Here is a 27,943-nt window from a genome sequence, read left to right on the forward strand (position 1 = left end):
TACTCGGATTCTTTTTTCCATTTTTTTTTTCCTGACCGACGCGGAGGACTTCGGCGTCATTTCTCCCCCTCCCCCTCCCTCACATCTCTCTCCTCCTGTGACTCTTTTTTCTTTGCTGCATTCCCCTCGCTATAGACTCCTTGAGGCGGTGCCACCCCTCCCCTCTGCTCCGTTGAAGTGTTTTGCGCTCTCTGCTGCTGCTTGTTGTCTTGCACTTGACTCCCGACTTAGCCTTGTCTTTTCAGCAGTGTTCAATTGTTTCTTTCTGCCTGTGCGTGCCTAACGGCGTGACCGGGAGAGGGAGGGCATAGCAGCGTGTCCCCTCGCTGTGTTACTCACGTGACTTCGTCTGTATTGGTGGACGCGATGCTCTCCTCTTGTTCTGCATCCCTCGTTTCCCTAACAATTCTCTCCGTTGGCTTTCACTCTTTGTTTGCTTCCTGCCGACGCAGTCGAAGCTACATAAGTGCACACCCAACCATACGTCCCTGTTTCGCCTCGACGTGTCGTGTCTCACCTTTTCTTGCGCGTCAAAGATGAGCTTCAGCAACCCGCTCGAGTCTCTGCTACGGAGCATTATTCAAGGCGGCGGTCGTGGTGACGGCGGCGTCGGCAATGCCAGCAGCCAACCCACTATGGTTACCTTCAGCACCGAAGATTCGTCAGGATTACACCCGCTCTCTGTGCTGCATGCCATGGGGCCGAATCTCGTCTTCAGCCGTGGTCCCAGTGTCAGCGTGTCTGCAAATCCGAGTCGTCGCGGTGGCGACGCCGCATCGGGGACGGCAGGCGCGCAGTCCGCCTCCCCCGGTAGCGTGTACAGCGGCGGCGTGCCCCCCATGGTGTGGATACAGCAAGAGCAGCAGCGCATCCCGCTCGAGTTCTCCGCCACTGGCAGCCCCAACCTAGACGGGACGCGGCTGCGTGAGGAGGGCAACGAGGCTTTCAAAGCAGGCCGGTACCACGAGGCGATTCGCTACTATACCCAGGCGATCGAGGTCGATCCGGACTCGGAGTTCATCTACACCAACCGATCCTTTGCCTACTTCAACATCAAAGAGTTCGAGAAGTCCGCCGCTGACGCGGCAAAGGCTGTGGAGATAAACGCGAACTTTTTCAAGGGACACTATCGGCTGGGGCTGGCGCAGATGAGCTTAAACGACTTTGGCCATGCTATGGAGAGTCTGCGCAGGGCCTGGGCGCTGGCACCCGATGCGAACAAAGAGGCCATTCGAGTAGCAATGGCGAAGTGCGAGTCGAAGATGGCGCGAGCGCCGATGACACCGCTGCTGATGAGTCCCGGCGACTCCTCGCCCGTTCGCCACAGCGAGAGTTCTGTCGGCTCGCGCTCTTCGTGGCTGGCGGCTCCGGCACACCTCATAGACACGCAGCCTCCACTCGGCAACACTGAAGTGGACCTCCACGAGCTTGAGGCGGAGATCCACCGTGCGGCGGCCCTGCGGGACGAGACAGCGAAGTATGTGGCCAAGTACAATGCGCAGGATATTATTGTAGCGTGCAACAAGCGATCCGACAAGATCAAGTCCCTCATGAGCATCGCCACCTCCAGTGAGCTCTCCACCCTCTCTAAGGAGGCGAACGAGAAGCAGTCACAGCTGCGTCGTGCTGTGCGCCACCAGGACAGTAACGCCTATCACAACGCACGCAGCAACCGTGACGCGACACTCAACAAGCTGTGGGACACTGCTGCGCAGGCTGAGATGGCGATTGCGCAGCTCAAAAAAATTGCCAAGGAGGAGCAGAACTTTTTCAGTCAATTTGGTTCGGTTGCCAACAGCACGCCATCCAGCGTCCCGACGGAAGCAGCGAGTGAGACGATAAAGTCCATGACGAGGGCCTGTGCAGCTGAGTCGACGCTCGCCTCAGCGCCGACCGATGCCACTACCTCAACTTTGTCCTTGTCCCCTGCCTCTTGTATTGCCCCAGCGAGCCCTGTTCTAACAACGAAGGCGTTGGCGCCACCACCGCTGTCGTCAGCGCAGACGCCAGACGAGAGCCACCCTGCCAAGAGCCCATCGACTGCTGGTACCGATCTCGGTCAGCTGCTGCAACGTCGTGTTGAGATCAACGAGGCAGTGCGAAAGGCGCAGAAGTGCTTCGCCGCCACCGACGCAGCCGGGCAGGCGTTCTTGCACGCATTGAAGGCGGAGGCAAATGCAATGGAGGCGGTAGGTTCTCTCCTCGCCGAGGCAGTGGAGCTCAACGCCCAACTGGAGGTCCATGCGCGCCAGGTGGCGCAAACCACAACGAAGGAGCTCTCCGATGTGCGGTTGCAGGCGCTGGACCAGATGAGCAGCATTGTCGAACGCGTGAAAGCAGACATGGAGACCTTCCTCAAGACGATGCGCGAGGGTGACAACCTGTTAGAGGAGGAGGCAAAGCTTGAGCAGCAACGTCTCTTGCACGAGCGTCAGCGTATTCAGCTGCAGGCCGAAATTGAGTGGTTCAAGATTCGTGATGAGCCAGAGAATAAGATCCAGTGCTTGCAGATCCAGGTGAACCGACTGCACCAGCGTATTGCTGCCATCCACGAGAAGCAGAAGGCTGTGCAGACGCGCATCATGGAGCTGGTGGAACAGGATCACCCGGAGTTGGCGTGGAAGTCGATGGCGAATGGTTCACGAATCTTGCGGCTTGTAAAAGGCAGCGGACTGTGGCAGAACCTTTCCTTCTCCGACTTCCAGGTTGTGTCGACTCTGTCGTCCACTGTGAACAGCAAGGTGTACCACGCGCTGCGTCGCGGCGAGCACGTCGCTGTGAAGGAGATCTCCATCGACGACGATGCGGCGCGCCGAAGCTTTCAGCGCGAGGTGAACATCGTCTCCTCCTGCAACCACCCCAACATTATACGTATCAAAGGTGTCTTCTTTGATGGCCCCTTCGCCTACATCCTCTTGCCCTATTACCACCGCGGCAGTCTGCGAACGTTACTGTCGAAGCAGGAGCCAATGTCGTGGGTGGCGGTGCAGGACATGCTTCGTCAACTTGCCAGCGGCGTCGCTTATCTGCATGAGCGCGGCATTGTCCACGCTGACCTGAAGCCGTCCAACGTACTCATTGCAGATGACGGGCGGCCTGTTATCTCCGACTTCGGCATCGCCAAGGACCACGGCGCCCTCGGCGTTGCTGACGTGACGCTGACAGCTACAATGAGCAGCACCAACGGTAGCTGCGGCCTCGCGGGTACGATGCAGTACATGGCACCTGAGCAGTTGCTGTGCGAGGCGGGCTCAAAGGCTAAGTCCACAGGCATGTCAGACATGTGGGCGCTGGGGGTCACAATGCTGGAGGTGACGCTGCAGAACGCGTACTTTCACGATGCATCGCTAGGGAAGCCAAATCTGCCGCTGCTGCTCCCAGAGCAGAAGCGGATTGAGGTGCCGGCCAAGGCTGTCGGCGGTGACGAGAAGCTAGCCGACGCAATCGCGTCAGTGCTCGTGGAGGACCCGGCAAACCGGGCGACGGCCTACGACTTGCTGGCGCACCCGTACTTCAGCTCGACGCTCAGCTCGATGAATAGTAACCAAAACAGCAGTGCTCTGGCCAAGAGCGACGAGCGCATCGACGCCGTTCGCTCGTACATCTACGCCGTCCGCCGTAGCCATCAACAGAAGGTGCTGGTGTCCGTCTCGCGCAACCACATGGTGGAGTCCATGCGCGACATCTTTCAGCACCTCGACAACGACGACCTGCTCTCTCCCATCATGGTTGTCTTCCAGGGCGAGGCCGGCATCGACGAGGGCGCATTGACGACGGAGATGCTCAACCTGTTCTACGAACAGATGATTCTAGTGAAGAAGGCTCTCGTGTGCGCAGCTACCGAGGATGCTGATACAGCACCGTCGCAGTCCGTTGGCTCCCCTGTAGCGTCTAACACGGCAGGTGCGGCGGCGAGCGCCTCAAACGAGTCTGCGATTCGCTCTGCTCTCTTCTCCACCGCACCGTACCTCCCTGCGCCGGATGCGGATGGCATCGCGCCGGACCTGTTCGTGCTGCTCGGCAAGGTGCTCCTCAAGAGCATCATCGAGAATCGCCAGATTCCGCTGCAGCTGAGCTCAGCCGTACTCAAGTTCCTCTCCGACGCTGAGCCGTCGTTTGTGGACTTGGAGGAATATGACGCGAACATCGCGAACACGCTGAAGCGGCTGCGTCTCTTGTCCGCCACCGACCTCGAGGAGGCTGGGCTTGACTTTTCCCACTTTACCCCGGAGTTCCTGAAGGCGCAGACAGACGGCCGGTACACGACGGACTCGCCCCTCACACCCGAGAGCGTGAGCGACTACATTGACCTTCGTGAGAAGTTCGACCTGGTGGAGCGCCGGCGCACGGCGCTGGAGGCGATGAGGAAAGGGTTCTACTGTGAGCCGTCTCTCGAGCACCACCTCAAACTTCTCTCTCCCTCGGATCTGCTGCTACTCCTATGCGGCCAGCTGCATGTCTCGGCCCAGGTCATCGTTGACGCATTGGAGTTCCAAGGCTTTGACTCCACCTCCAACACGCCCAAGTACCTGAAGGAGGTGTTGCTAGACATGTCACAGAATAATCTGCGGCGCTTCCTGCAGCTTTGTACGGCGGCGGCGGCCGTGCCAGTGAACGGGGCCGTGAAGAAGATTAAAGTACTGCGCTGCTCCGACGAGACGCGACTGCCAGTTGGTCACGGCTGCACCAATCAGCTAGACCTCCCCGATTACAACGACAAACAGGTTATCAAGGAGAAGCTGGAGATTGCCTTGGCGCATGCCAGTGACGGCTTTCACGTTGTTTAAGGTTATGGCGGCGGAAGAGGAGGTCGAAAGAGCGAGACACACTGACAAACAGAGGCGGCCACGAAGATGTGCGACACCCGCCCGCACTTCGCTTGTATCTCTTTTGCCTTTTGATGTCAGACAGCGCCCAAGGTGCTTCCCCACTTCCCCAACGATTACAGCGCTACTAAGACTCATATTATACCCACGGCTATCAGTGTCTCGTCAATCTTGCTTCTACGCATTCTTTCTTTCCTCTTTCGTACGAGGGCAACGGCTCTCTGACACAAACGGTTATACGAGTGGGTTATCTTCCTCGCCCTCTACGTGATTTGACAGCGCTATGTTGACAAGAATCGTGAACCTCCATGATGCTTCCTCCTCCCTTCTTACCCTACCCTACGAAAAATGGTGTTATTTCAGGGAAGGAAGGCGGGTAACCGCTGTCTCTAGCGTTCCCGCTGTCCCTTCACTAATTGTATTGATCGCTCTCTCTCTCTCTCTCTCTGTGCTGTGTGATGCGTCCTCGTTCTCGTCCCCTCTGTCCCTGCCTGCCTGCGATTTTTTTTTTTTGCTTTACGCTTGTAGTGAATGATGCTCGCGCTTGGCATTCACGACAGCGATGCGGGTCGCCATGTGAACTGCAGGCTGATGTACTCACGAAAGGAAGGGAAAGAGGCGAACCAAACAGAAAACACTCCAACTCTTAACTTGACATGTCATCTGCTTGTAAAAGAAGAGCGGTGCACCGCAAGCCGAGAGAGATGTGTGCGGCTCCTCCTCAAAGCGTTCTAGAAAGTCTCTGGTGCTCGTTGTGATTCCTCTGTTCTTCCAGTAGCTTCGCCCCCTCGTCATGGTTACCTGCAAGAGGGGGGACGCTAGACGTTTCACAGTCACACCACCCAAACTACGTGTGCCTCTACATGTTGGCGCAATACTGTGAGCAGCCCGCAACGACTGCAAGTTTCGGGCGTGATCTCCGGGAAAGGACTTTCTTCGGCTCCTTTTAGTCGTTCTTTCCTCGAAGAGCTCGCTTCCCCCACCTACTGTGGATCACGTCATCATGCTGAATCCTCTCCACCTTCTTTCCTCTCTCATCTCCATTCTGAGAACCGCTGCTGTACTCACGACGGACTTACAGGGTCCCGCTTGCTTTCCCCATACACTCTCGTGAAGTCATTTGTGGTCTGTTTTTCCCCCTCCCTTACATTTTATTCTGTAGATCTTTTCATCTTGTTTCCCGTTTAGTGTTCCACCCATCACCTGTGCGTGCACAGTGTGCTGTGTGCTTGCCCCCCCCCCCCCTCCTCTCTGCTGCTTCTCGCCCTTGTCTCTTCGTGGGTGCTTGTGTGCCTCTCTTCTTTTCCCTTTCTCCCTTTTTTCCCTCTTCATCCCTACTGAACGCCATTGTCGCCTTAGTTTTGATCTTGTACATACCTCACTGCGATCCACGTGCATCAATCGACAACCCTGACTCGAGCGCTAAAGTGCAAGTTTCACTGAGCGTTAGTGTTGAGCGGCCTTTTTTTCTCCGACGGACGCAAGGCGCCACTCCACCGCCTTGTGAAGGCACGTTAGGGAACGAGGTCGTGCGCGTGTCTGTGTGTTTGTATGAGGACATAAGGCACACCATGTCGTCTGCTGCCATGGACAAAGGTGCAGCGCCGGCGTTAATCCTCCCGAAGAGAGAGGAAAAGTCGAAGTCACCAACGAATGTCTCGAATCCGCTCGACCCGTCGAAGCCGGCCATCGCGACAAACGCCAAGTCAGCCTATTTATTTGAGAAGCCCGACACCTCTTACTGGGCACTCTCAGACTTTGAGATGAAGAACACGCTCGGCACCGGGTCCTTCGGTCGTGTGCGCATAGCCCACCGCAAAGGCACGGACGAGTACTACGCAATCAAATGCCTGAAGAAGCGGGAGGTCATCAAGATGAAGCAGCAGCAGCACCTTGCACAGGAGAAGGGGATATTGATGGAGGTGTCGCACCCGTTCATCGTGAACATGATGTGCTCTTTCCAAGACGAGAAGAAGGTGTACTTTGTGTTGGAGTTCGTGATGGGCGGCGAGATGTTCACGCACCTGCGCACTGCAGGGCGGTTTCCTAACGACGTGGCGAAGTTCTACCATGCGGAGCTGGTGCTTGCGTTCGAGTACCTGCACTCGCTAGACGTGATCTATCGCGATCTGAAGCCAGAGAACCTGCTGCTGGACAACAAGGGGCACGTTAAAGTGACGGACTTTGGGTTTGCGAAGAAGGTGCCCGACCGGACCTTCACGCTGTGCGGGACGCCAGAGTACCTTGCACCAGAGGTGATCCAGAGCAAGGGCCATGGGAAGGCGGTGGACTGGTGGACGATGGGCGTGCTGCTGTACGAATTCATCGCAGGATACCCGCCGTTCTACGACGACACCCCGTTCCGGATCTACGAGAAGATTCTTGCTGGGCGGCTGAAGTTCCCCAACTGGTTCGATGGCCGCGCGCGCGACCTTGTGAAGGGGCTTCTGCAGACGGATCACACAAAGCGTCTGGGGACGCTGAAGGGCGGGCCCGCGGACGTGAAGAACCACCCGTATTTCCATGGTGCGAACTGGGACAAGTTGTATGCACGCTACTACCCCGCGCCGATCCCGGTGAGGGTGAAGAGCCCTGGCGACACGAGCAACTTCGAGAAGTACCCGGATAGCCCGGTCGACCGCACGCCTGCGTTGACGTCGGCGCAGCAGGCTGAGTTCAAAGGCTTTTAGACTCCTACGCAATACTGATAACAAGAATGATGTGCGTAACAGCGGTGTTATTGTTCTGTTTGTTGCTCCTTCATCGGAGCAGGGCACTTTCAGCCCTCTTACCGTCTTGTCAGCTCCTTCTTGTCGCTTCCCCGGCTCACTGGCAGCGTTTGGGCCTTTTTTCCCCTCGTTCCCTTATCTCTATCACACGCTTCCCTCTGCGATCATAAATCGTTGCTGTCGATGTTTTCCCGATGTAAAACAACGAAAAGAAAAAGGTGCACACGCAATCACGCTTTTCTGTTTTATCTCTTTCCTTTTGCTTGTCTGCCCCTCTTAGTTGCTTGCTTTCTTAGCTTCTTCCCCACCTTCTATCCCCTTCCCCAACTCGGCATGCTCGTCGTAAACGTCTAGTTTGTGGCATAATATATATACATACATACATGTACATATATATTTCGTTTCTCTCGCTTCTCCTTTTCGCACTGTGTCTTTACACGCATCGCTCCTGGGAGGAGCTGCGGGCGGACTCCCTAGGCGAGGAAAAACCTTTAGCATGCGTGCCGCAGCCTTCCCGTGTAGCGTAGTCCCCTCGCTGGCGGTGGACAGGCGCAGCGGTAGGTGGCTGCAACCCCTTTTGTTTGTAGCTGTCGCGCCGAGTGTGAGGCAATGGAGCTGAGGTCCGACCGACTGCAAGGATGCCTGGATCACCTAGGGTGCAGAAAAGCACGTGTCTGCTGTTGCCACGGACTCGCGGTCCCTCCTCATGGCGCTACCGGCCCGTCGCAGGCGCCTCCTCATTTTTGTTTCTCTTTGGCCACTGGGAGCTACACCCCCACGACGCAGTTGACAAACTTGCCGAATCGGCAATGGCAGTGGCGCCGACAGCAACTGCATGGACTACGGGTCTGGCCGCCGGTCTGCGACGCGCTGAGAGAAGGCCTCCTTGGCGGCAGCACTTCCACGCTAGAAGGACAAGGACGCTGGGCTTACGAGGCGACAGAAGGCCACCCTCACCCAGCTCTGCTCGGACACCTGGCTATACCTCGGGTTCCTGCAGCGGGGGCAGAGTAGCAGCGACAGCACGGCGCGCAGATGGCGCGCTGCACGCTGCTCCGCTAGCGCCGTGACGCCCCCCTCCGCCCCGCCCCTGTCTGCTGTGAGGGCGCCCGGGACGGCGCTGTGCCCGATATGCCACACGAGACCCGCGAACCGCCCAAGTCGCATGCACACGGCGTTCCGCGCTGGGCTCGTGCACGCCGCCACATCGCAGCGCGGGCTTCCTCTGCTGGGTGTCCACCGGCAACCGTGCCCCGCAGCTGCTCCCACAGTCGCTAATGGCGAGCGCCGTGTGCAGGCGCTGTCACCCGCGGCCGGCACAGTGTGGCACACCCAGGCAGAGCATGCAGGGACCAGCAGCGCACACGCGTTATGGGCGTAAAGGGCGCGAGGAGGCACAGGCGGATCAGCAGCAAGGCACGCAGGTGCAGAACATGCGGCGTCTCCTGCGGCCGGCCGGGTGGGCTGGGGTGGCACGGGTGCCGGGAGCACGACTGGCGCGCCCCGGATCACACCACCGGGCCCGCCAGACTCCAGGGGGAGGCGGGCCGCGGGGTGCCCGGGCCTGCCGCTGGCTGGTCCCCCTTCCCCCAGCCCATTTTCCACGCGCCCACACCACGCCCGCCCCCCGCACAGCAGGCGCCGCGACCCCTGTGCTGGAGCCGGGTTCCGGGGGCGGCACGCTCGGATCGAGGCGTGCAGTGCACCCAAGCAGGCCCGGCACCCATCGCGCAGAACACACCGGGGGGAGGAGCGAGGAGGGACGAGACGGGCCCGTGAGACGCATGGCCCGATTCAGCGATGGGACGGCTCGCCCCAGACGACGAGGATTCAGTCGTGGCGCGGCGGAGGCAGGCGAGGTGCAGCTGCGTGCGCATGCCAGCGGACTGGTGCGTGTCGGGATTGCGTGTTGATGAAAAACGTCCCCCCTTTTTATCTTAAATCACATGCATGGCATTTCGTTCTCCTTTAGTGTGTTACCTGCACATAGTTGTCGTATAGTGGTTCATACATAATGCTACGCATGTACATATGAGTGGCTTTGTGCGCCTGCGGATGCTGTTGTGTGTTTTTCTGCGGCGAAGCTGTGCGAGTCTTTCAGCTTCTGTGTGAGGGATCTGCTTTTATTGGCTCTTCTAGTTGGGAAAAAGTCTTCTGACCGTTTGCACATTTTCGCTCACCTTCCATTTCCTCAATGAAGGTCTCTTCTTTGTGTGGGTCTGCGACGATCTCCGACGGTGATGAGTTCTCAACGCACCTCTGTGGAGACTGGAGGGAGGGAAGGGGGTGTGTCTGCGGAGCAGGGCTTTTCTCGGATTTCAGCTGTTGTTGAAGGGGACCCTTGTACGGTAAGGGGGGGGGCTATGAGGCGGACCAAAGAGCAGCAAAAAAAATATAAACGCCGCGTGATGGGGGAGGCAACAGATATGCCCCGATGAAAACGTAAGACATGATGGGAGTCCCTACTCACAGCGTCTTATGCCCGTATCGGGTACTAGGCGGCTTCGTGCTCGTTGACCAGGAACGACGCTTCTGCATGGGCAAATGCATAAAGGCAAACTTTCTGTCTTTAATGCTGTGATGCGCGCTCAGAGTCTCAATGAGGGCTCAAATCTGGCAGAGCGAGGCAATTGCGGTGCGATGCGCTCCTAAGAGAGCGCAGGGAGCGGGAGGGAAGCGCGTACGTTGCAGGAGGTTTGATGGCTTATAATACAAGAATAGGCAGTTATGTAGCGAGAGGCTGTAGGGTTGTAGAGAGGCGATGAGGACGCTGGAGCTTATAGAGTTCATGTTATTATTTTTTTTTTTTGTTCGCCCTATCTCGTTCACCTTCTCCTCCTGCGTCCTGTTTGGTTCTCTCTGTTCTCCATGCCAACATCTCCCCCCTTATTCCTAGTGCACCCATGAAACAGCGGCGCTGCGTTGCGCGTGTTTGTGCGTGTCCTTCTGTTTCCTCTCTTTGGAGTTCGTGGTCCTCTTGCCCTCTTTCTTCCCCCTCTCATCCTGATTCGCACGTGCACTACCACGCTTCTCTCTTTCGTTTTTCCTTTGAGTTTGCACCCCCAGAAGAGGCCACGCAACACACACACCAACACACCTTAAGAGCGACACAACACAAGAGAAGAAAGGAGTAGTGATCCCACAGGGGTGGGGGGTCTCTGCGTTCTTTTTTTTTGTGTGTGGACTATTCGTTCGCAAGCATGCGAGAAGAGGTGTTTTTTGTTGTTGTTCTTGCCCCCCTCCCCCTCCTCCCCCTTTTCCGTTTTGGCGTCTCTGAATGTGTGCTCGTATTGTCCGTGCGGTGCGAAGTGCGTATCTGTTGGTGCCATTCCTGTACGCACTCTCCACCACCCGTGTCCCCCTCTCTCTTTCCCTCCTTGTGCTTTGTGTGCTCGTGTGCTGCCGGCTTTCTAGCTCCCGCTCCGTCTCTGTCTCATGCTGTTGTTCTTGTCGTTGCGGTTACAGCGCGGCTCACCTGCTGTTTTCCCTCTGTTTGTTTCAAAATGCATGAGACACTCGCTTTTACCCACACACATGTACCTACCGGCACGCGGAGTTGCACAGGTGTTCGTTTCTCGTCGTTTTTCTTCATGTTTCTCTCCAAGGAAGAAGAAACCTCGCTTTGCTTCTCCGTGCTTTTCGCTGTTTACTCTCACGCTTTTCTTTGATTCGCTGAGAATTTCTTCCACGTAGAACTTCGTGTAGGGTGCAATGGTCGGGGTCACACTCCAATGCAGACAGCCCGACGCACCCAGCTACGCAGTTGTACACTCAGACAAGCGTAGTGGAACATCAGCACCCTATGTTTTCTCCTCTTTCGGATACCCGATTACGCACGTGCACATTCTTTCGCACGCATTTATGCACACTAAACACGCAGCACCAGCTCAAGAGAAAAAAAAAAACATATATGATACATCATATTTAACCGAGGCCTATCACAAAGAGTGATGGTGAGCCAATGTTATTGTAGTGGGAGTGACACTTGTCGCTACTGCTGACCTCTTTTTTTCGGAAAAGAAGGTAAAGGCTGCGGTGGCCCCTCTTCCCATTTTCGCCTGGGCTAACTTTTTCCTCCTCCTTCTTATGTGCAGTCGAGCGGAGACGTGCGCGGGGGCGTTCTCTCTCTCTCGGCCAGCACCCAAAGGAGTGGCAAAACGGAGAGGAGGGCTGCTCGACGTCTGTCCTTTTTTCCCCAAAGGTCCTATGGAGTGTGTGTCAAGGGCGTAGGGAGAGGGAGGTGGGTGCTGTGCTATCTCTCACGCACTCTCTTCTTCTTTCCCTCCCTTCAAAGACTCGCGGCGGCATCTGCGCACCATCCGCGGGCTCCCTGGGCCCCTTCCTTCCTCTCCGACTCTCCTCCTTTTCAGCTGTGCCTCTCTCTTGCTGCTTTGTTTCTTTACGCCTTCCCTCGTACTGACTGACTCCTTTTCTCTGCCCCTTTTCGCTTCTCGTTGCCTTTCTGTTTCCTTGCTTCTCTCTTCGCGGCACGCTGCACTACAGCCGAAAAAAAGTCCCTGTCATTTTATTTCTTCACCTGCCTACGCTTGCGCACGTGCGGCAGGTGTGCGCACCTATACTATCGTGTGTGCATCTTTTGAGAATCCCCTGACTATTTTGTGTTTGCTTGACTCTGAACTCCGTGCATCCTCTGCTTCACCACCGCAGGCCCGACAGTTACGGGAGAAGAATATAGCAAGAGGTAAAGGGGGATCGGTGGAGAGTCAGAAATACAGCTCTCTCTCTCTCTCGCTCGCTATCTCTGGGCGTTCGCTCTAACGGTTGCCGTGTCCTCTCTTCGCCGCTCGCTGTCGTCCGTTCCCTGTTCAGTGCTTTTTTTTTTTTGGCAAGCTTCACGCAGTTTCAGCAGCACTGCTTCATATTTTCTCACACACCCACACATACACACACCTTCCTCTGCCTACAGCGTACAGGGCTCATCATTTTTGTATCCAGCCAGCAAGTCGTGGCAGTGAGAGCTGGTATACTGCCGCTTTTTCTCTCGTTGCCACGGACGTCCGCTTGTTCCCCTTTCCTGCTGTGAACACCTATTCTCTCTTACGCTTTGTGCATCAACCTCCTGACAACGCGTGTTGTTTAGCTCTCTTCGCTTTCTGTAAGGCATTGCACAGCACTCTGGAAGCCGCGCCCACGGCTCTCAGCAACAAGGCAGCTAGAGAGAAACATTCCCATACGTTCTCTGATTTCCTTTTTACTGTTTTGCCCTGTTTTCGTGTTCTTCATTTCCACTTTCTTCGCTGATCTCCCGCGCACCCAAGCAGTGCTGCCCGTATGCCCTTGTGTGTCGTCTACCTCGCCCCGATTCTCGAACCTTCCTTCAGGATTCTTGTCGGGTCTGGAGCGCTTCTCCCTACCGCGCCCCATCCACTTTTCACGCAGACAGACGAAAAAACAAACGAATAAAAGGGAAACAGAGCTATTGGCTGCGCTCGTGCGCCTGCATTCCTTGACATCAGCGCTCGCCATTCAACGTACTGGTTGTGTGTGCGCATGCATGCCTGCCTAAAAGAAAGAAGAAAACAGACGCCAAGTCCCTTGCCTAAGGCGACATCTGAGCTCGGACTCCAACGCCGGGATTTACACTACTTTTATCCCTTCTAGCGCAAAACGGCACGATGAGCTTTGGCGGCTTTCTTCTCTCGGCGGGACTCTACTTGCTCCTGGTCGCCCTATTCGTGTCGCTGTTTCTGCACATTATGAGCTTTCGCTACCGCAGTCAGCAGAACCGGCTACTCTACTACCCACAGATTCCCCCAGAGAGCCGCGAGGTCTGCGAAGACCCGGTGGCCCTTGGCATCCCTTACGCGGAGCGTGTGTGTGTCACCACCTCTGACAAAGTGAGATTGTGGGGCTACATGCTATGGCCAGGGCCTTCGTCGTCAGTGGAGAAGGGCAGCAATTGCAGCACCCCCGACGCGATTGGACGCACATCCCCGAATGTGGGCACTACAGTGGGAGGGGTGCGTGTGGAGGTGGATGGAGCAGGTGACCTTACAGACAGCATCAGCGCCGGCAGCACCCTGTCCAGCAGCAACCGAAACGCCAGCTTATCGAGCGGGATGCCGAGCTTTGTGATGCTGTACTTTCATGGAAACGCCGGTAACGTTGGCCATCGCCTGCCTCTTGCTCAGGCCTTTGTGGCGCATCTGAAGTGCGCTGTGATGATGGTCGACTATCGTGGTTTCGGGCTTAGCGATGACGCGGAGCAGACGCAGGAGACGCTGGAGCTGGATGCGCAAGCCTGCTTTGACTATTTGTGGAAGGACCCTCGAGTGCCCCGTGATCGTATCGTGGTCATGGGCACCAGCCTCGGTGGCGCTGTTTCGATCCACTTGGCTGCCCACAGGCACTACGCCCGTCGTGTTTTTGCTGTGATTGTAGAGAACTCCTTCAGCTCCATTGGCGATATGGCCTCTGCACTGAGTCGGCCAATCCTGACGAAGTTGGCAAGCCGATGCCCAAGCCTCGCGGCCGGGGTCTTCGATTACTACGTCAAACCCTTGGCATTGCGGATTAGCTGGAACAGCGCGCAAAAGGTGACGAAGGTTATGGTGCCGATGCTCTTCCTCTCTGGTATGTGTGATGAGATAGTGCCACCAGAGCAGATGCGGACACTATACAAGGCAGCGACAAAGTGCCTGCGTGATGGCAACGGCAGGAGCCTCACCATCCCGTTGCGTCGCTTTCTCGAGTTCGAGGAAGGGCGGCACAACAACCTGCCGCTGATGCCCGGCTACATGAGCGCTGTGCAGGAATTTCTCACAGACGTGCGCAACAGTGGGAGTGCGGCAGCCATTTGACTTTGGCAAGGCGGTACGAGGAGAGCAGATACGAAATGGCGAAAAAATGAAAGCACATGCGCAGGTGACGAAGCCGTGGGAGGTGGAGGAGTCGAAGTAAGGGAGAATGCGGCTCCGAGTCGCTGATCCCTCAACTCCCTGTACCCTGGGTTGTGTGCTGGTGCCTCGTTCCCTCTTTCTCGTTCCCCGTTACCTTCACTCTTTATTCTCTGTTTTTTTTTTTTCCACCCTTGATGGCTGTTGTACGTGGGCTGCGTGAGCGCATAGCGTACACCTGTCAGGGGAAGGAGGTCTGTGTGGGACCTCCACACGGGAGGGGGGGGGGAAGAGAGAGGAAAGGCAAAGGGCACAGTGGTTGTTGCTACGCAAAGTGGTGCAGCGATGGGCCGCGTGAGGGGTCTGGGACCGATGACTGCTCTTTCAGTGTTGTTTTGTTTGTTATCATCTGCGAGGGGATTGCCCAGCTGCTTTTTCTCTGAATGTTTCGGATGCGAAGGGGTAAGAGAGGGGTACAGAGCAATCGGGGTCGGTAGTTTGGCAAGGGCCAGCGGGCTGCTGCCGCAAAGGCGCACGTTGATGTGCATTAGTGGTGCGTTGGACAGCCCAAACAAGAGAGAAACGAAAGGGGAGCGGCGAAAGAGAACACACTCTTCTCTCACCTAATCGCTCGCGAAAAGTAGGGGAGGCTGTAAGTAAAGAGAGCTCGTTTTATGTGCGTAGAGGTGACGCGTTCTCTACCCCCCCCCTCCCCCTCCCTCCTCCAAACGTAGGAGAGGTCGATGAAAAGCGAGCGGAGGGCCAACCTGTTTGAGCAGCGAGAAGGCAAAAAGGGAACGCATTGGGAAAAAAAGGGCACCTTTGCGCGGGGGCAAAGGTGCCTACACACGTGTGTGCTTGTCTGTGTCTCTCTGGCGCTCGTTTTTGTTTTCCTTCGCCACCCCTATAGGCACACACCGATTATCTGCCCCCTTCCGAATATGAGTGCGTTTGATGTTCTTGTCACTGCTAGGCACTCCTAGACATGACTCGAGTTGGTGTTTACTTGTTCACTGCCTGTGTGTCTCTTGTGTAGCGGCTGCTTCACGCAAGTGACTGCGTTCGGCTCTTTAACCCCCCCTCCATCCCCTTGTTTGTTTGCCTGGTTGCGTGTATGTTTGGCTGTATATCTCTCGACGTTTCATTATAGCAACTCTCCATGATGCTCTCCCTCTCTGTTTTGCGCTGTGTGCGTCTCTTGTTATCTCTGCCGCTCGCTTGCCCAGCGCCTGTGCGAGTGTATTGGTGTGCCACCGATGGACTTGCTTCACTCAGCTTTTGTGCTTTGTTTGCTGCGCCGGCTTTTGTTCTTTGTTTTCAGTGGGTGAGACGAAATGGAAAAAAAAAGGTGCGGATGCAATGGAGGGAAAGGGGAGTGGGGAGAGTCTGACTGCACTACTGAACGCCTTCCATGCAGGTTGCTTACACTACCTTCCTACCTCCCTCTTGTCTTTGACTGCCGTGTCGCTTATTACCGTTCCTTGCTCTCTCCTTCCTTCTCTGGGTTTCACCTCTACATGCATTGCTGTATGTGCCCGCTTTTCCCTGACACTGGTCTTCTTCCCGCCCCCATTGTGGATCTTGTCTCGAACCCCCGTCCAACTTTGAGGACTCGATTGCCAACCAAATACGCGGCCACACAAAAACCAGCCGCTAATGCAACCGGCCGATTCATTTAGGCCGCTGTCCGTGTGCTCCTCTGCTCTTGGCACGTGCCCATGTACGCGTATGCTAGTCGGTCGCTTTCTCGTGGGCTGAACCAGTTCTCTGCCGCATCCATGTCCGTGTGCCTTGAACTCTGAGCGACTTTGCAGGTCCCAGGGGGGGGGAGCCTCTTCTATGCGCTGGTGGACCGCAGAATTTGCTTAGGCCTGTGCTTGCCATGTTGCGCTCACGCATGACACAGCGGACACCTATGCGTCTTTCTCATCATGGGGTGCCGTCTGTTGCCACACTCCACTTCCTCATTCTCCGGTGCCTTTTTTGTTCTGTTCACTGCCGCTTCCCCCATGCCCCTTCCACCTCGTGCTCTCTCCCACCTCCCTTCGTAGGCTCGGGCTCCCCTCCCCAAACGAAAAGCGAAGCACCAAAGGAGAGCAGCGACGGTATCGCCGCTCGAGAGAGAGAGAGCGAGACGTCACTCGACCACCGGCACCGCTCAAAGCGCACCTTCCCACTCCCCTCATTGCCGATCGTGTCTCTCTATTCTTTTGTGTGCCATCCCTTCTCACCGCACTCACGTTGGATTCACAGGCCTCAGTCACCATTGGGGACACCTGTGCGGTACGCTGCTGCGTCGGTGTCTTCGCCATGGCGAACACGTGGGAAACAATGAAGGGGGCTACACTCAGCGAGCCGACCCTGGCGTTCCTCCGCGACAACATGAAGTTCACGACAATGGCCCCCGTCCAGGCTCGCACCATTCCACTCTTCCTCACCAACTACGACGTGGTTGTGGAGGCCATCACCGGCAGCGGCAAGACGCTCGCATACCTTATCCCATGCCTGGAGATGCTGCTGCGACCACGGTGCCGTGAGGTTGCGAAAGAGTGCAATAATGCCGTCTTTACCGTTCTCGTGTTGCCATCGAGGGAGTTGGCGCAGCAGGTGTTTCAGATTGTGAAGCGCATGCTGCACTTTGTGACCAAAGGATACAAAAATGGCACCCCAGCGAACGGCCTTCCCGCCTACTCGTACCAGTGCTTCATCGGCGGGCGCGACATCCAGCGCGACGTCGAGGAATTCTGCAAGCAGGGCGGCAACGTACTCGTCGGTACACCAGGCCGCCTCTACGAGCTGCTCGTCTCCTCAAAGTACGCGAGCCTCTTCAACTTTAGTCAGTTCGAGCTTCTCATTCTTGACGAGGCCGACAAACTGCTCGAGTTCGGCTTTAGGGCAAAACTGGATGCGATCCTGAAGCGGCTGCCGAAGCAGCGCCGCACCGGCTTGTTCAGTGCGACGCAGACAAAAGAGCTGGCGGAGCTGGCGCGGGCGGGAATGCGCAATCCGGTGTCCGTCACCGTCCGTATTAATTCCCTCAACTCCGCCAACGTTGATACTGCAAAGCCGCAGATTCCGGAGCGGCTTTCCAACTTCTATGCCTTCACGCAGGCATCGGAGAAGCTGGATCGCCTCGTTGAGTTCCTGGCGTCGCACAAGGACGAGAAGGTGCTTGTCTACGCCATGACGTGTGCAAGCGTGGAGTGGCTCTACGAGGCGCTCGCGACGGTGCTGTGGAAAGACGACGCTGACAATGTCTTTGCTCTCCACGGACAGATGAAGCTGGAGAAGCGACAGAAGGTGCACCGGCAAGTCACGAAGCGTTCGAGGTGCGTTCTCGTCTGTACCGACGTGGCGTCACGCGGGCTGGATATCCCGAAAGTGGGCGTGGTGGTGCAGTACGACCCGCCAGTGGACCCCAACACATTCATCCACCGTATCGGCCGCACAGCGCGCATGGGACGCAGTGGTGAGAGTGTCGTCTTTCTCATGCCGCAGGAACTAGAATACATCAGCTTCATGCGGCTGCAGAACGTGCCCCTGGAAGCCCTCGATGAGGAGCGGGACAGCGTCGACGCCGCCAAGGATGCGGTGCGTAGCATGAACGCGCGACGCACGCTGCTGAGCTCCAAGTTGTCGGATAAGTGTAAGGCGATTCATCAGGCGCACCGTGAGAAGCAACTGAGCCGGCGAGAGCGCCGCCAGCAGTTGCACGAGGCGCATCGAGCGATGGTGGAGGGAAAGAACCAGCGACTCACGAAAAAGAAGGAGGTGATGGGAGACATGTGCGAGAGTCCCTCCATTCTCGCGCTGCGTCGAGAGGAGTGCCACAACGAGAAGTTGCTGAGCCTCGCCGCCCGCGCCTTCGTGTCGTTCCTGCGGGCCTACAAGGAACACGAGTGTCGTTACATCTTTCAACTGCAGCTCATCGACCTCACTGACCTGACGCACGGCTTCGGGCTTTTCAAGATTCCCAACTGTGGCGAGATCAAGCGGATGCGTGTGCTCCGCATTCCTCTGCAGGAGGAATTCGCTCCATTTGTGAAGGAGATGGCGACTGCGCTGCGGGAGAAGCGGCAGCGTGCCAGTGAGGAGCAGTCCAGCGCGGCAGCGGATGGCGGCGGCGGCGATAAAGGCCCAGACGCGAAGAGGCACCGCACGGAGCGCAACGAGAAACTGGAGGCGCTGAAGCTGCTGAAGATGTCCAAGTCAGAGCGCAGCCGCGCCTGGAAGCAGGCGGAGCTAGACGAGCTGCTCAAGGATAGCTACTACGTCAAGATGGAGCGGCGCGGCAAGGTAAAGCAGCACGTGGTGGACGAGAAGATGGGCATGGACGCAATTGAGAACTCTTTCATGAGTTCGCGAGAGCGGAAGGAGGCCCAGCTTACCCGCAAGGCCCGCTGATCGTCAGTGCACTACCTCAGTGACGAAGCGGTGCACAGGAAGAAGCGAAAACACAGACACCCAGAAGAGGGGACTGTGTGAGCGCTGCTCTCTTCGCAGGATTCCTCTGTCCGCTTCTCTTTCTCTCTGCATATCTCCACCAATGCTACATTGCTGCTACGTGCATACACACACTTTTGTCCATAGGCTTGCAGCAGTATCATCCACTACGCAACCTTGATTTGCCGCGAAAAGGGATCGACAGGTTCGATGATAGAACGGCAGTTCGCAACTCCCACGCGAAACTGTCTTTCGTGTCCAAAGCGAGACGAGGCAGCTAACACGATAAATTAAATCAAAGGGCGCGCATCGACGAAGTCAATCCTACTTGATGGTGTAACGTGCGTCAGAAGCCACAAGTACGGGGCTGGGCAAGGTGATCAAAGCAGACACAGAAACACTGACTGAAGGGCAAAACATTGCTGCCAAGTAAAGGAAGAGCACGACAGCCGCGCGGACAGCGCTTCCTTGTTGTACCGCTACAACGTGCACTGACTGCTTTGGATGTGAGGGACTCGCTAAGTGTTAGTTTTTCCTTGTCCTTGTGTTGGCGTACTCCAAAGGCGAGAATAGCGTGCGCGATGTCCTTCCTCCTTGACTGAGGGATTCGTAATGACGCATGTCCACCGTCTTTGTCGCCGCTTTCCTCTTCACATCACCGACAACCTATATGGCCCAGATGAGCGTCACCGGCGTTACACGTTCTCTTTCCCCTTCTTTGTTATTCGTGTCTCACTTCTTCTCTGTACTTCTTTCACGGTGCAGGAGCATGCAGCACGCCAGAGAGAGGGAAAGCTTGCCAGTTCCACCATACACATACACCTACACCTTCACACACACACACACACACCCGCTCTCTCGCTGAGCCGCAGGCGCGTCTCCATGCGTGAATGGACAGCATAGCGCCAGCTTTGGCATTCTCATATCTCCCTCTTTCTCCTACTGCTCGCCTTTCAGATTGTGCCTCTTTCTGAATTCTCACTCACTTGCATTTCTATCCTTAAGTGCTGCGCGCAAGAGACCTTTTCTCTTGTTTGTGTTGTTGTGGGCTCATGTGGGCTGAGGGCACGTGTGATGTTGAAGGACTACTACGCCATTCTCGATGTACTGCCGCGCGCCTCCGGTGAGGAGATCCGCCGCGCCTTCAAGCGTCTGGCACTCCAGTTCCATCCGGACAAGATCGGCACTGGCGCGGCGACTGAGCCGACCTCCACAGTACATACCGGCGAGCCCAGTCTCGCCCCAAAGAGACCAGAGAATGCATTAGCCACTGCTAGCGTTATCAGCTCAAATGCATCGACAGCCTCGTTGCAGTCACTCTCGAGGGATTTCACGGACATTCAAGAGGCCTACGAGGTTCTGGGTGACGTCGCGCGACGCTACCTGTATGACATGAACTACCAAGAACTGTTGGCCTTACAGCAACATCGTCAGCAGGAGGAGCGCAAGCGCTTCGACGCCCATGCGCGGGCTGTGGCTGAGGCAGCTCGGCAGGTCCGAGAACGTGAATGCTTGCGGCAGCAGCAGCAGCAACAGCAGCAGCAGCGGAGCCATCAGCCGCAGAATACCAACTCATCTTCCACGATTGAATGCAGCACCACCGCCGCCGCGGATCTTCGCATTAATGCCTCTGTTCCCTCACCACCCCACCATGCCGCACCTCTCAGTCGAGGGCAAGGAGCGAAGAACACCGGTGTCTCTGCGCCGTCCTCTCGACCTGACGATGCACCTCTGGACAAGCGACGGCATAAGAGACGGGAATCAACGGAAAACAGGAAGGAGGGCAACCGTTCGCTAGGGGACCTTGCGGGCGATACGAGTGGTGACGCTGAGTCGTCGCAGGCTCATTACCTTTTCACAGCGCCGACGCGGTCGCACGAGGTCGGCCGCTGCACCGAGGAAGGGCGGGCAAGAAGACAAGAACGTGACTGTACTGCTAAAGGACGTCATACCTCGAGCCGGACTCAGAGGCGTATCAGCGGCCTCGACACGAAGTACACACGACATCGCATGGCAACAACTCTGCCGGCTGTGTTTGTGCTGTCGAGTTCGGTACCGTTCAGTTGGGGTGAGACGGCCGCGCAGACGTGCCCGTCTGTAGCCGAACCAAGCCGTTCGCCAGGGGGGCGGTGGTACCGCCACACTGCGCCTCGTGACGGCGAGGAGACTGAGGAGCCCGAGTTGCCAGTGGAGTACTACTACCAGCGTTCCATTGAACGCACGCTGCGCGTGTTCTTCGGCGTGCAGCATCTAGAGTGAGACGCGTTTCTCTCTGCCTTTCTTTTCGCTTTTCCTCCCGAAGACCTTTCGGTGGCGCTTTGTGGCTTTACCTTTTCAGCTGCAGTGTGTGGTTGTGTCCTTCACCAGGCGACCATGTGGTCATGCCTTGATGCGTGGCTGTGCTTGGCTAGGCACGCGAGCTCTCTCATCTCCCTCTGTGTGCGTTTCTGTGTTCTTCACCCCCTTTCCGCCCTCTCCTTTTCATTCCCTCGTCTGCATCACTGGGGGACTCATCTCATGTACCGTAGCCCTTTCGTTTGCCTCCCCCCTTTCTCCTGGCCGTGGCGCTGGGTGGAGCTTGGCCGCTGCACTCGACCCTCCCTCCTCTTCCCTTCTTTCTTTCCTCCTTTGAGTGCACTCGGAAAAGGACGCAAACAAACAAATCCAAACAAGCACATGCAGACCCGGGCAGACAGTCAGACAAAGGCGCACACTTTGTTGTTGTTCTGCGCACTGTGCGCAGGCTTTTCTACTTTTCTAGTGCGCCATGTTTGTTTTCATCGCTTCCGCCCTTTTCTTTCCTTTCGTTGTTGGAACTCATCACTTCTCAACTAGGCGTGTGGCTGTGCCGCTGCGATGCCGCAATGGCAACAGTAGCGCCACAGAACACACCCGCGGTCTCTCTCCTCAACCACGAGAGGATCCCACTAAGGAAAAAATGAACCCACCGTCTGATACGACGAAGACGGTTCCATTGCACGCCGAGAGAGAGAGAGAGAGGGAGGGAGGGAGCGGTTCACGTACTCGCCTTCTTGGGGTGACAGAGCATCGAAGAATGCTGTGCAGAGTTGGTGGATCCGAGGCTTGTGTCGTTTTCTTCAATTCCAACAGTACCTGCGCGCGATGAGGTGGGCGGGGTGGGATCGAAGAGGCTACGCACGCTTTCCTCTAGTAAATATGGGCACCTTCTCCTCTGCGTTAGCGGCTGTGTTGCGCATGTGGTAGTTGCTACCGTGCGTAGGGTGAGGTATCGCACGAGCTATTCTACTTCGAACACATGCACAGGTGCCTCTTTCCAATACTCATCTCTTCCAACGATCTTTTTTTTCTCTTTCTCTCTGTGAGCTACTCGAGTTCTAGGAAACCAGCAAGGACCATGTCGGCCCCGTCGACTTCCGCGGCTGACATAACGGAAGGCACCGAGGACGACATGGCCCTTCGATTCCTGAACCACTGCCTCAGCAATGCTGTGCAGGTACACTACCTTGTCACCAGCTCCTTGCAAGGGGGCGACTGGCAGACCTCCACGCTTCTGGGAGCGGAGGCGCAAGCGTACATGCGTGCATTGCTTGCCGCGTATGCGTCCAGCAGCACGTTTCGGCGCCGACTTGTCTCTGGGGACTCGTTGCACTACCTTCAGTGCTTGACAGATGAGGCGACCCGAGCCGACTTTGTGCGTGTTGCGGCAGCGCCGTCTTTCTCCTTTGCGTCTTCTTGAGAGACGAGGGGAGAAGGATGCAGTTGCCGCATACCCGGTCACCCCCCCTGCTCCTGAGGCCGCTACTGACGGAGGTCCTTGGAACGACGAGTGTCATGCGAGGCTACCCCCTTCCACACATTAGCTCTGCAGTGGTGAGTAAGCCCCCCCCCCCCCCCCCACACACACATCCACAGAGAGAAGACAGAACAAGCGGTACCGAAGCTCTGCAGTTGCCACAGTACAGAGAGACGCAACGGGAAGGAGGCACTACAGCGTGCTCGGGGCTGCTTCGCGGGGAGGAGAGGATGGCACATTCTCGTACAACGTGTGTGCGCGCGCCTTTCATTGAGCTGCTTCACAGCGCAGGCTGTCTGCCTCAATCTATATTGTCTCTCTCACGATCTGTTGGAGCGCCTCATCGCTGTTGATGGTAGGGGAAAAGGAAACGAATTGGCCCTGCACTTTTGTGGAGTGTATACCAGTGACGGTTGAGCGTTTTTCTTCTTTCCCTGTCTGTCTGACTTCCCCTCCTGCAGCGGCACCCATGCGTGTGATGCACGTCATTTTCTTCGCCCTCTTCCTCTTCTGCCTCTCGTTTTTCTGTTCTCTTCTGTCTACGCGACTTCTCGGATATCGACACGGGGTGGGCTGGCAATCAGAAGAGAGTGCCGACGAAAGAAAAGCACTCGCGCCATTGCGCAGCTACCCAAAGAGCGAACGCGAGAGAGCCTACAAAGTAGGAGGGTCGCAGACAGACACAGACAGGCGTCCGCGCAGATGCACCGTGGGAGAGCCCAGGTATAGAAACCCCTTCTCACCGACTAGGTCTTGGAGCTCATTTCTCGAAACGCCTCCTTCCCTCGGCCGATTCTTCTGCCCACTCACCGACAGAAGCGTCAACATAAGCCGTATGCAGAGGTTGCTGGTACTGTAGCCGACATTACTCAGCGTACCCCACTGCATTTCTTTTACCGTTTCGGTGTTTTTGCCCTCCACTGTACAGCTCTCTACAGTACATGATCGACAAAAATTAGCCCATACATAACGCGCAGGTTTCTTCTCTTCCGACTTGGTGGTTGGGCGTGCGAGTAATTTGCCTACCTTCCTGTGCTCCTTTTTGCTCTCCCCTTGGCTGTTATTGTGTCGCGCCTTCCGCATCTCTTCTTCTTGTCTTGCGAGCGCGTCTGTGTGGATCGTCTTCACTGCTTTGCCAATCTGGTTTTCTGCCTCTGCTTTGCTTGTCGCTCTTCATCCACTCCTTTCTTGTTACCCTACAGGAGAGGAGAGTCGTGGTGCGTTGTTGCTGACGCATGTGTTAGTGTAGACTGCTAGCACCGTCGCTGCATCGAAAAGAGGTGGAGACAGCGGAAAAGAAGGGGGGGATTGGCTGAAGAGAGCGAGCAGACTTTAGTGACAGAGTTGGTTTTCTATCGCGATCACAATTCTTCAAATCAGTCACACCACATAGAGATCTCAGCCGAGTGCATAATGCTCGGCTCTGTTGATGCTATTGACTACGACGGGGACCGTGTGCGCAAGGTGGTGTTGCGATTTCCTGCTTTGCGTAGTGGCGACTCGGAGAGCGTGAAGGAGGTGTGGCCGTGTGAGCGCATTGGTCAGGGCTCCTTCGGCACTGTGTACCGTGCTTTTAGCGCCGACTATCCGCGTCTTGCTCTCAAGATTTCAACGGGTAAGGGCATGCGGCTTCGCCAGGAGCTCGATGTTCTGAGTCGTGTGTGCACCAAAGGGCACCTCCTGCTCCCACGCTTCGAGTTCGGCGCGCTCAACAAGACAGCAGACTTGATCGTTATTGGGATGGAGCTATGTGTGCCGAGCACACTGCACGACCTTCTCCTTAGCACCCGTATCACCAGCGAAGCAGAGATGCTTTTCATGGCGCACCAGGCAGTACAGGCCGTCTCGTACGTGCATATGGAGGGCTGCATTCACCGAGACGTCAAGCTACAGAACTTTGTCTTTGACCTCGACGGTAACCTGAAGCTGATTGACTTTGGCCTCGCGTGTAACTCGCTTAAGCCACCGGCAGGGGATGTGGTGGCAGGCACGGTGTCGTTCATGTCTCCAGAAATGGCGCACAATGCCCTTCACAAGGACAAGCGCGTGAGCGTCGGTGTGGCTGCCGATGTGTGGTCGCTGGGGATTGTCCTCTTTTCTATTTTCACGCAGCGGAACCCGTACCCGTCGATGGAGACACCGGCTCAGGCAGCGGACGGCTTCTCCAGTGGCACAAAGAACGGCGGTGCTGCTGGTACTGCTGCGGCGGGCGTGAGTGGTCCTGGGGAGACCATGAGTGGCGTGGAGGGCGCAAGGGGCAACAGCGTGAGTTGGCAGCAGCGCATGAATGAGCGTCTGCTACGCCGCGTGGCGGCCGGCGACTGGCATTGGCCTGTAGGCGTTACAGTGTCGCATGACCTGAAGCAACTTGTAAACTCCATCCTTGTCACCAACCCCGAGGAGCGACCAAGCGTGGAGACAATACTGGCGAACAAGGTGTGGAGCTTGCGGCGCCGTTATCCACCTGCAGCTGTGGCGGCATTCCTCGGGGTGCAGGATGACTTCCTGCTCTCTCATGATGAGGCCCATCTGATGCGTGCGGTGGAGGAGCGTAGCGCTGGTGTGACAGCATCACTGCTGAACAGCCGCCTACACAGCCCTGCCTCGACCTCGAGCGAGGGCAATGGGGAGGCCAATCCGCAGCACAGCAACAATGACAGCGTACGCAGCGGTGGCCCACGTACGCCTGACACAACTACGCCACCGGCGCGTGGGTCTCTCAAGGTGGTGCAGCGCTGCGGGGAGGGCGGTGTTGATGGGGCGGTCGCAGTGCAGGTGTATGACGTGCGCGCCAGCACCCGCAAGCGCGGCAAGCCCATCCGCGAGATATCTGTCGTCATGGCGGCAGAGACGGCCAAAACACGACGATCTAAATCTGCCCGACGGGCAAAGGGTGTTGTGTCGGCTCCCTCGTCCTGCGGCGCCTCAAGAGCAGCGTCGGCTGAAGGCGACAAGCGAACAGCATCCTTGGCTGATACGGCGTTGCAGCCCAGTGCCACGCATACGTGTATCAACAGCGGCGACGATGAGGATGAGGGGGAAGTGATGAACCGCGGCGCCAGCCCGTCGAAGCATCACAACCGCGGCGTGCTGCCTGTGCGACTGCAGGATACCCTGGACACCGCCGACACCACAGCAGCCGAGCAGAGGGACAACTTATGGTGTTCCAAGACATCAGTGGAGTCATCCTGTGCCACGCCACCTCTGTTCGCGAGCGACCAAATACGCCCCGGTCTTCAGCGTAGCGGGAGTGTGGAGCTTCTGGAGGACGCGGAGGCGCCAACTGTAGTGAGGGTGAAGCCCTCGTCGCACAACAGGGCTGCATCGGGGAGCAGAAGAAAACGCGATACGTCTCTACGTCAGGCTTTCTCGCCGACCCTCAAAGGTGGCCTTCGCGGCACATCCGGTGGTGTGCCAGGCAGTACAGGGACAACGACATCTGCGCAGGTGCTCGTCTCTCAGCTGACAAGCCGCACCGCGTCGCCGCCTTCAGCCATGAACCCATCCCCATCGTCCTCGCGACAAGCGTCGCTGAGGCGGCAGGGGTCCTCTAGCGCCACCACCGTTTCCTCCGCACTGGGGCGTGCGGGTCACAAGGGATCCTCACTGGCGATGAAACGTGCGCAGCGTGTCGCGCTTGAGCTCAGTCTAAATGTTATTGGCCAAGACGAGGCGGACCATCGTCGTACGCTTTCTGCGATGCTGCTGATCGAGCATGCATGGCTGCTCGCCAGCTTTCGGCTGACCATCGAGGAGGACCAGGAGCGCTACAGCATCACATGGCTTGCAGAGGAGCAGGAGAAGTCCGCCGCCCACCCACACCGCTTCAAGGAGGTGCTGCAGGTGATGGGCAAGAAGTACCAGTACGGCTTTGTTTGTGACCTGTGCGACTACGAGTTCCTCCCAGCCGGCCCAGAGGAAAAAGACTTGCACTTCTTTCACTGCCCCTGCGGCCGCGACCTGTGCCCAGACTGCTACACAGCGTATCAGCAGCAGTGCACGTGCTCCTGTTGCCGTGTGGTGCATCCGAACAGCTGTGTGCTGCGGGAGCACCTTTTTCGGACTGGCGGAACGCAGTACTACATCGGGTCGAGAACAGGGAGCGCAGTTGCGCAGGCAGGTGGTGTGCGGTGCTCATTCCAGGCCGCCGTCAACCATGATGAGGAGAAGGAGAGTCGAGACGAGAGATCGGTGCCGCCTGAGCTGCCTCGCCGTCGTGGCCGGCCCCCCAAGCAGGACAAGAACCACTCTCCTGTGAAGCAGAAGGGCAACCGAGCCGCCAAGGACACCCACCATCGGCGACGTGGCACGCAGGCCGCCGTTGACGTTAGTGTGGGCGAGGTGGATGAGATGGCGCAACTTCACCTGCCTCGAATTTCGATTGCTGCAATGCAACAACAGGAAAAGCGTGGCCGCGGAGCAGGAGCCTCTGGGAAAGTAGCGCCGCCACACCGGCCAGAGGATGTGGTGGTGAAACAGCGACCGGTAGAGAGCGTCCCGGAGGGCCCGTGGAGGCCGTTTGCGCGCTACAAGAAGGATCGAAGGGATGAGGAAGCGCGGCAGCCGACGCCGGAGGAGCGCGACGCGTTGCTGAATGGGGAGTGGATTCGACACTTTTACCTGTTTCCGCACGCTGAACCAGAGCACGATCGTGCTTCCGGGACTAGGGCCGATGAGGAGGAGGAGGAGCCGTACGCGTTCGTCTACCATGCACAGCCAGGCCGCACCGGGGCCATTTTTCTCACAAGTGACTTTTCGATGCACTCGGCGGTTTTTTCCATGCTGGAGCGGCAGTTTTTCGTTGTGAATCAGGTGGATACCTTAGAGGGCGCGGATTCCACCCATGCGACGTCGCTGCTCAAGGCAAAGGCTCACCCCGAGCTCAGGATTGCTTTCCACGCACTGCAGGACATTGTAGCGTATGACACGAACATGATGAAACAGCAGCGCGCCCCTGGTACCGTCTCTGTATACCAGGCACCTCGCAGCGCCTACAGCTGCAATGGCGAGCCTTTCCTCTATGTGCGATGGTTCCGCTTCAACGAGAACCGTACCCTCAGCGCCTTTCTCCTTTCCAACGGCGCTGTTCAGGTGTTTGTAAACAACGAGTATGAATTGCGCTGGTTTGATGAGAGCCGAAAGTTTCTCATCCGCTACAACGGCGTGTGTGAGCTGGTCGACGACGGCACCTTTGCACTGGCCCCGGCGATCAACCATCTTCTCTACGACTCATTTGACGTGTAGTACGCGATGGTGGTGGTGTGTAGGGTGAGTGGGCGCTACAGATCGCGTCTCTGTGGTTCGACTCTCACT

The 27,943-nt window shown here is 57.0% G+C and overlaps 7 protein-coding genes across 7 annotated transcripts, besides 1 other annotated feature; all 7 read left to right on the plus strand.

Annotated features, from left to right (window-relative positions):
• Positions 1-536: 536 nt before the first annotated feature.
• LPMP_343870 (protein kinase, putative) lies at positions 537-4,787 on the plus strand (the record flags this gene model as incomplete). The annotated part of the gene is made up of 1 exon (XM_010704507.1): positions 537-4,787. One exon carries the CDS (start codon positions 537-539, stop codon positions 4,785-4,787), a length of 4,251 nt encoding a protein of 1,416 aa, XP_010702809.1.
• Positions 4,788-6,397: 1,610 nt separating this feature from the next.
• Positions 6,398-7,516, plus strand: LPMP_343880 (protein kinase A catalytic subunit; the record flags this gene model as incomplete). Its single annotated transcript, XM_010704508.1, has 1 exon — positions 6,398-7,516. The coding sequence occupies one exon, from the start codon at positions 6,398-6,400 to the stop codon at positions 7,514-7,516; it is 1,119 nt and encodes a 372-aa protein (XP_010702810.1).
• A 502-nt stretch (positions 7,517-8,018) lies between these two features.
• Positions 8,019-9,450: a repeat region.
• A 3,741-nt stretch (positions 9,451-13,191) lies between these two features.
• Positions 13,192-14,376, plus strand: LPMP_343890 (Bem46-like serine peptidase; the record flags this gene model as incomplete). The annotated part of the gene is made up of 1 exon (XM_010704509.1): positions 13,192-14,376. One exon carries the CDS (start codon positions 13,192-13,194, stop codon positions 14,374-14,376), a length of 1,185 nt encoding a protein of 394 aa, XP_010702811.1.
• A 2,346-nt stretch (positions 14,377-16,722) lies between these two features.
• Positions 16,723-18,816, plus strand: LPMP_343900 (ATP-dependent RNA helicase, putative; the record flags this gene model as incomplete). Its single annotated transcript, XM_010704510.1, has 1 exon — positions 16,723-18,816. One exon carries the CDS (start codon positions 16,723-16,725, stop codon positions 18,814-18,816), a length of 2,094 nt encoding a protein of 697 aa, XP_010702812.1.
• Positions 18,817-19,929: 1,113 nt separating this feature from the next.
• Positions 19,930-21,114, plus strand: LPMP_343910 (chaperone protein DNAJ, putatative; the record flags this gene model as incomplete). Its single annotated transcript, XM_010704511.1, has 1 exon — positions 19,930-21,114. The coding sequence occupies one exon, from the start codon at positions 19,930-19,932 to the stop codon at positions 21,112-21,114; it is 1,185 nt and encodes a 394-aa protein (XP_010702813.1).
• A 1,018-nt stretch (positions 21,115-22,132) lies between these two features.
• Positions 22,133-22,573, plus strand: LPMP_343920 (hypothetical protein; the record flags this gene model as incomplete). Its single annotated transcript, XM_010704512.1, has 1 exon — positions 22,133-22,573. One exon carries the CDS (start codon positions 22,133-22,135, stop codon positions 22,571-22,573), a length of 441 nt encoding a protein of 146 aa, XP_010702814.1.
• A 1,470-nt stretch (positions 22,574-24,043) lies between these two features.
• LPMP_343930 (protein kinase, putative) lies at positions 24,044-27,874 on the plus strand (the record flags this gene model as incomplete). The annotated part of the gene is made up of 1 exon (XM_010704513.1): positions 24,044-27,874. The coding sequence occupies one exon, from the start codon at positions 24,044-24,046 to the stop codon at positions 27,872-27,874; it is 3,831 nt and encodes a 1,276-aa protein (XP_010702815.1).
• Between the last annotated feature and the right edge of the window lie 69 nt (positions 27,875-27,943).

This window comes from Leishmania panamensis, assembly GCF_000755165.1.
Source record: "Leishmania panamensis strain MHOM/PA/94/PSC-1 chromosome 34 sequence".
NCBI lineage: Eukaryota > Euglenozoa > Kinetoplastea > Trypanosomatida > Trypanosomatidae > Leishmania > Leishmania panamensis.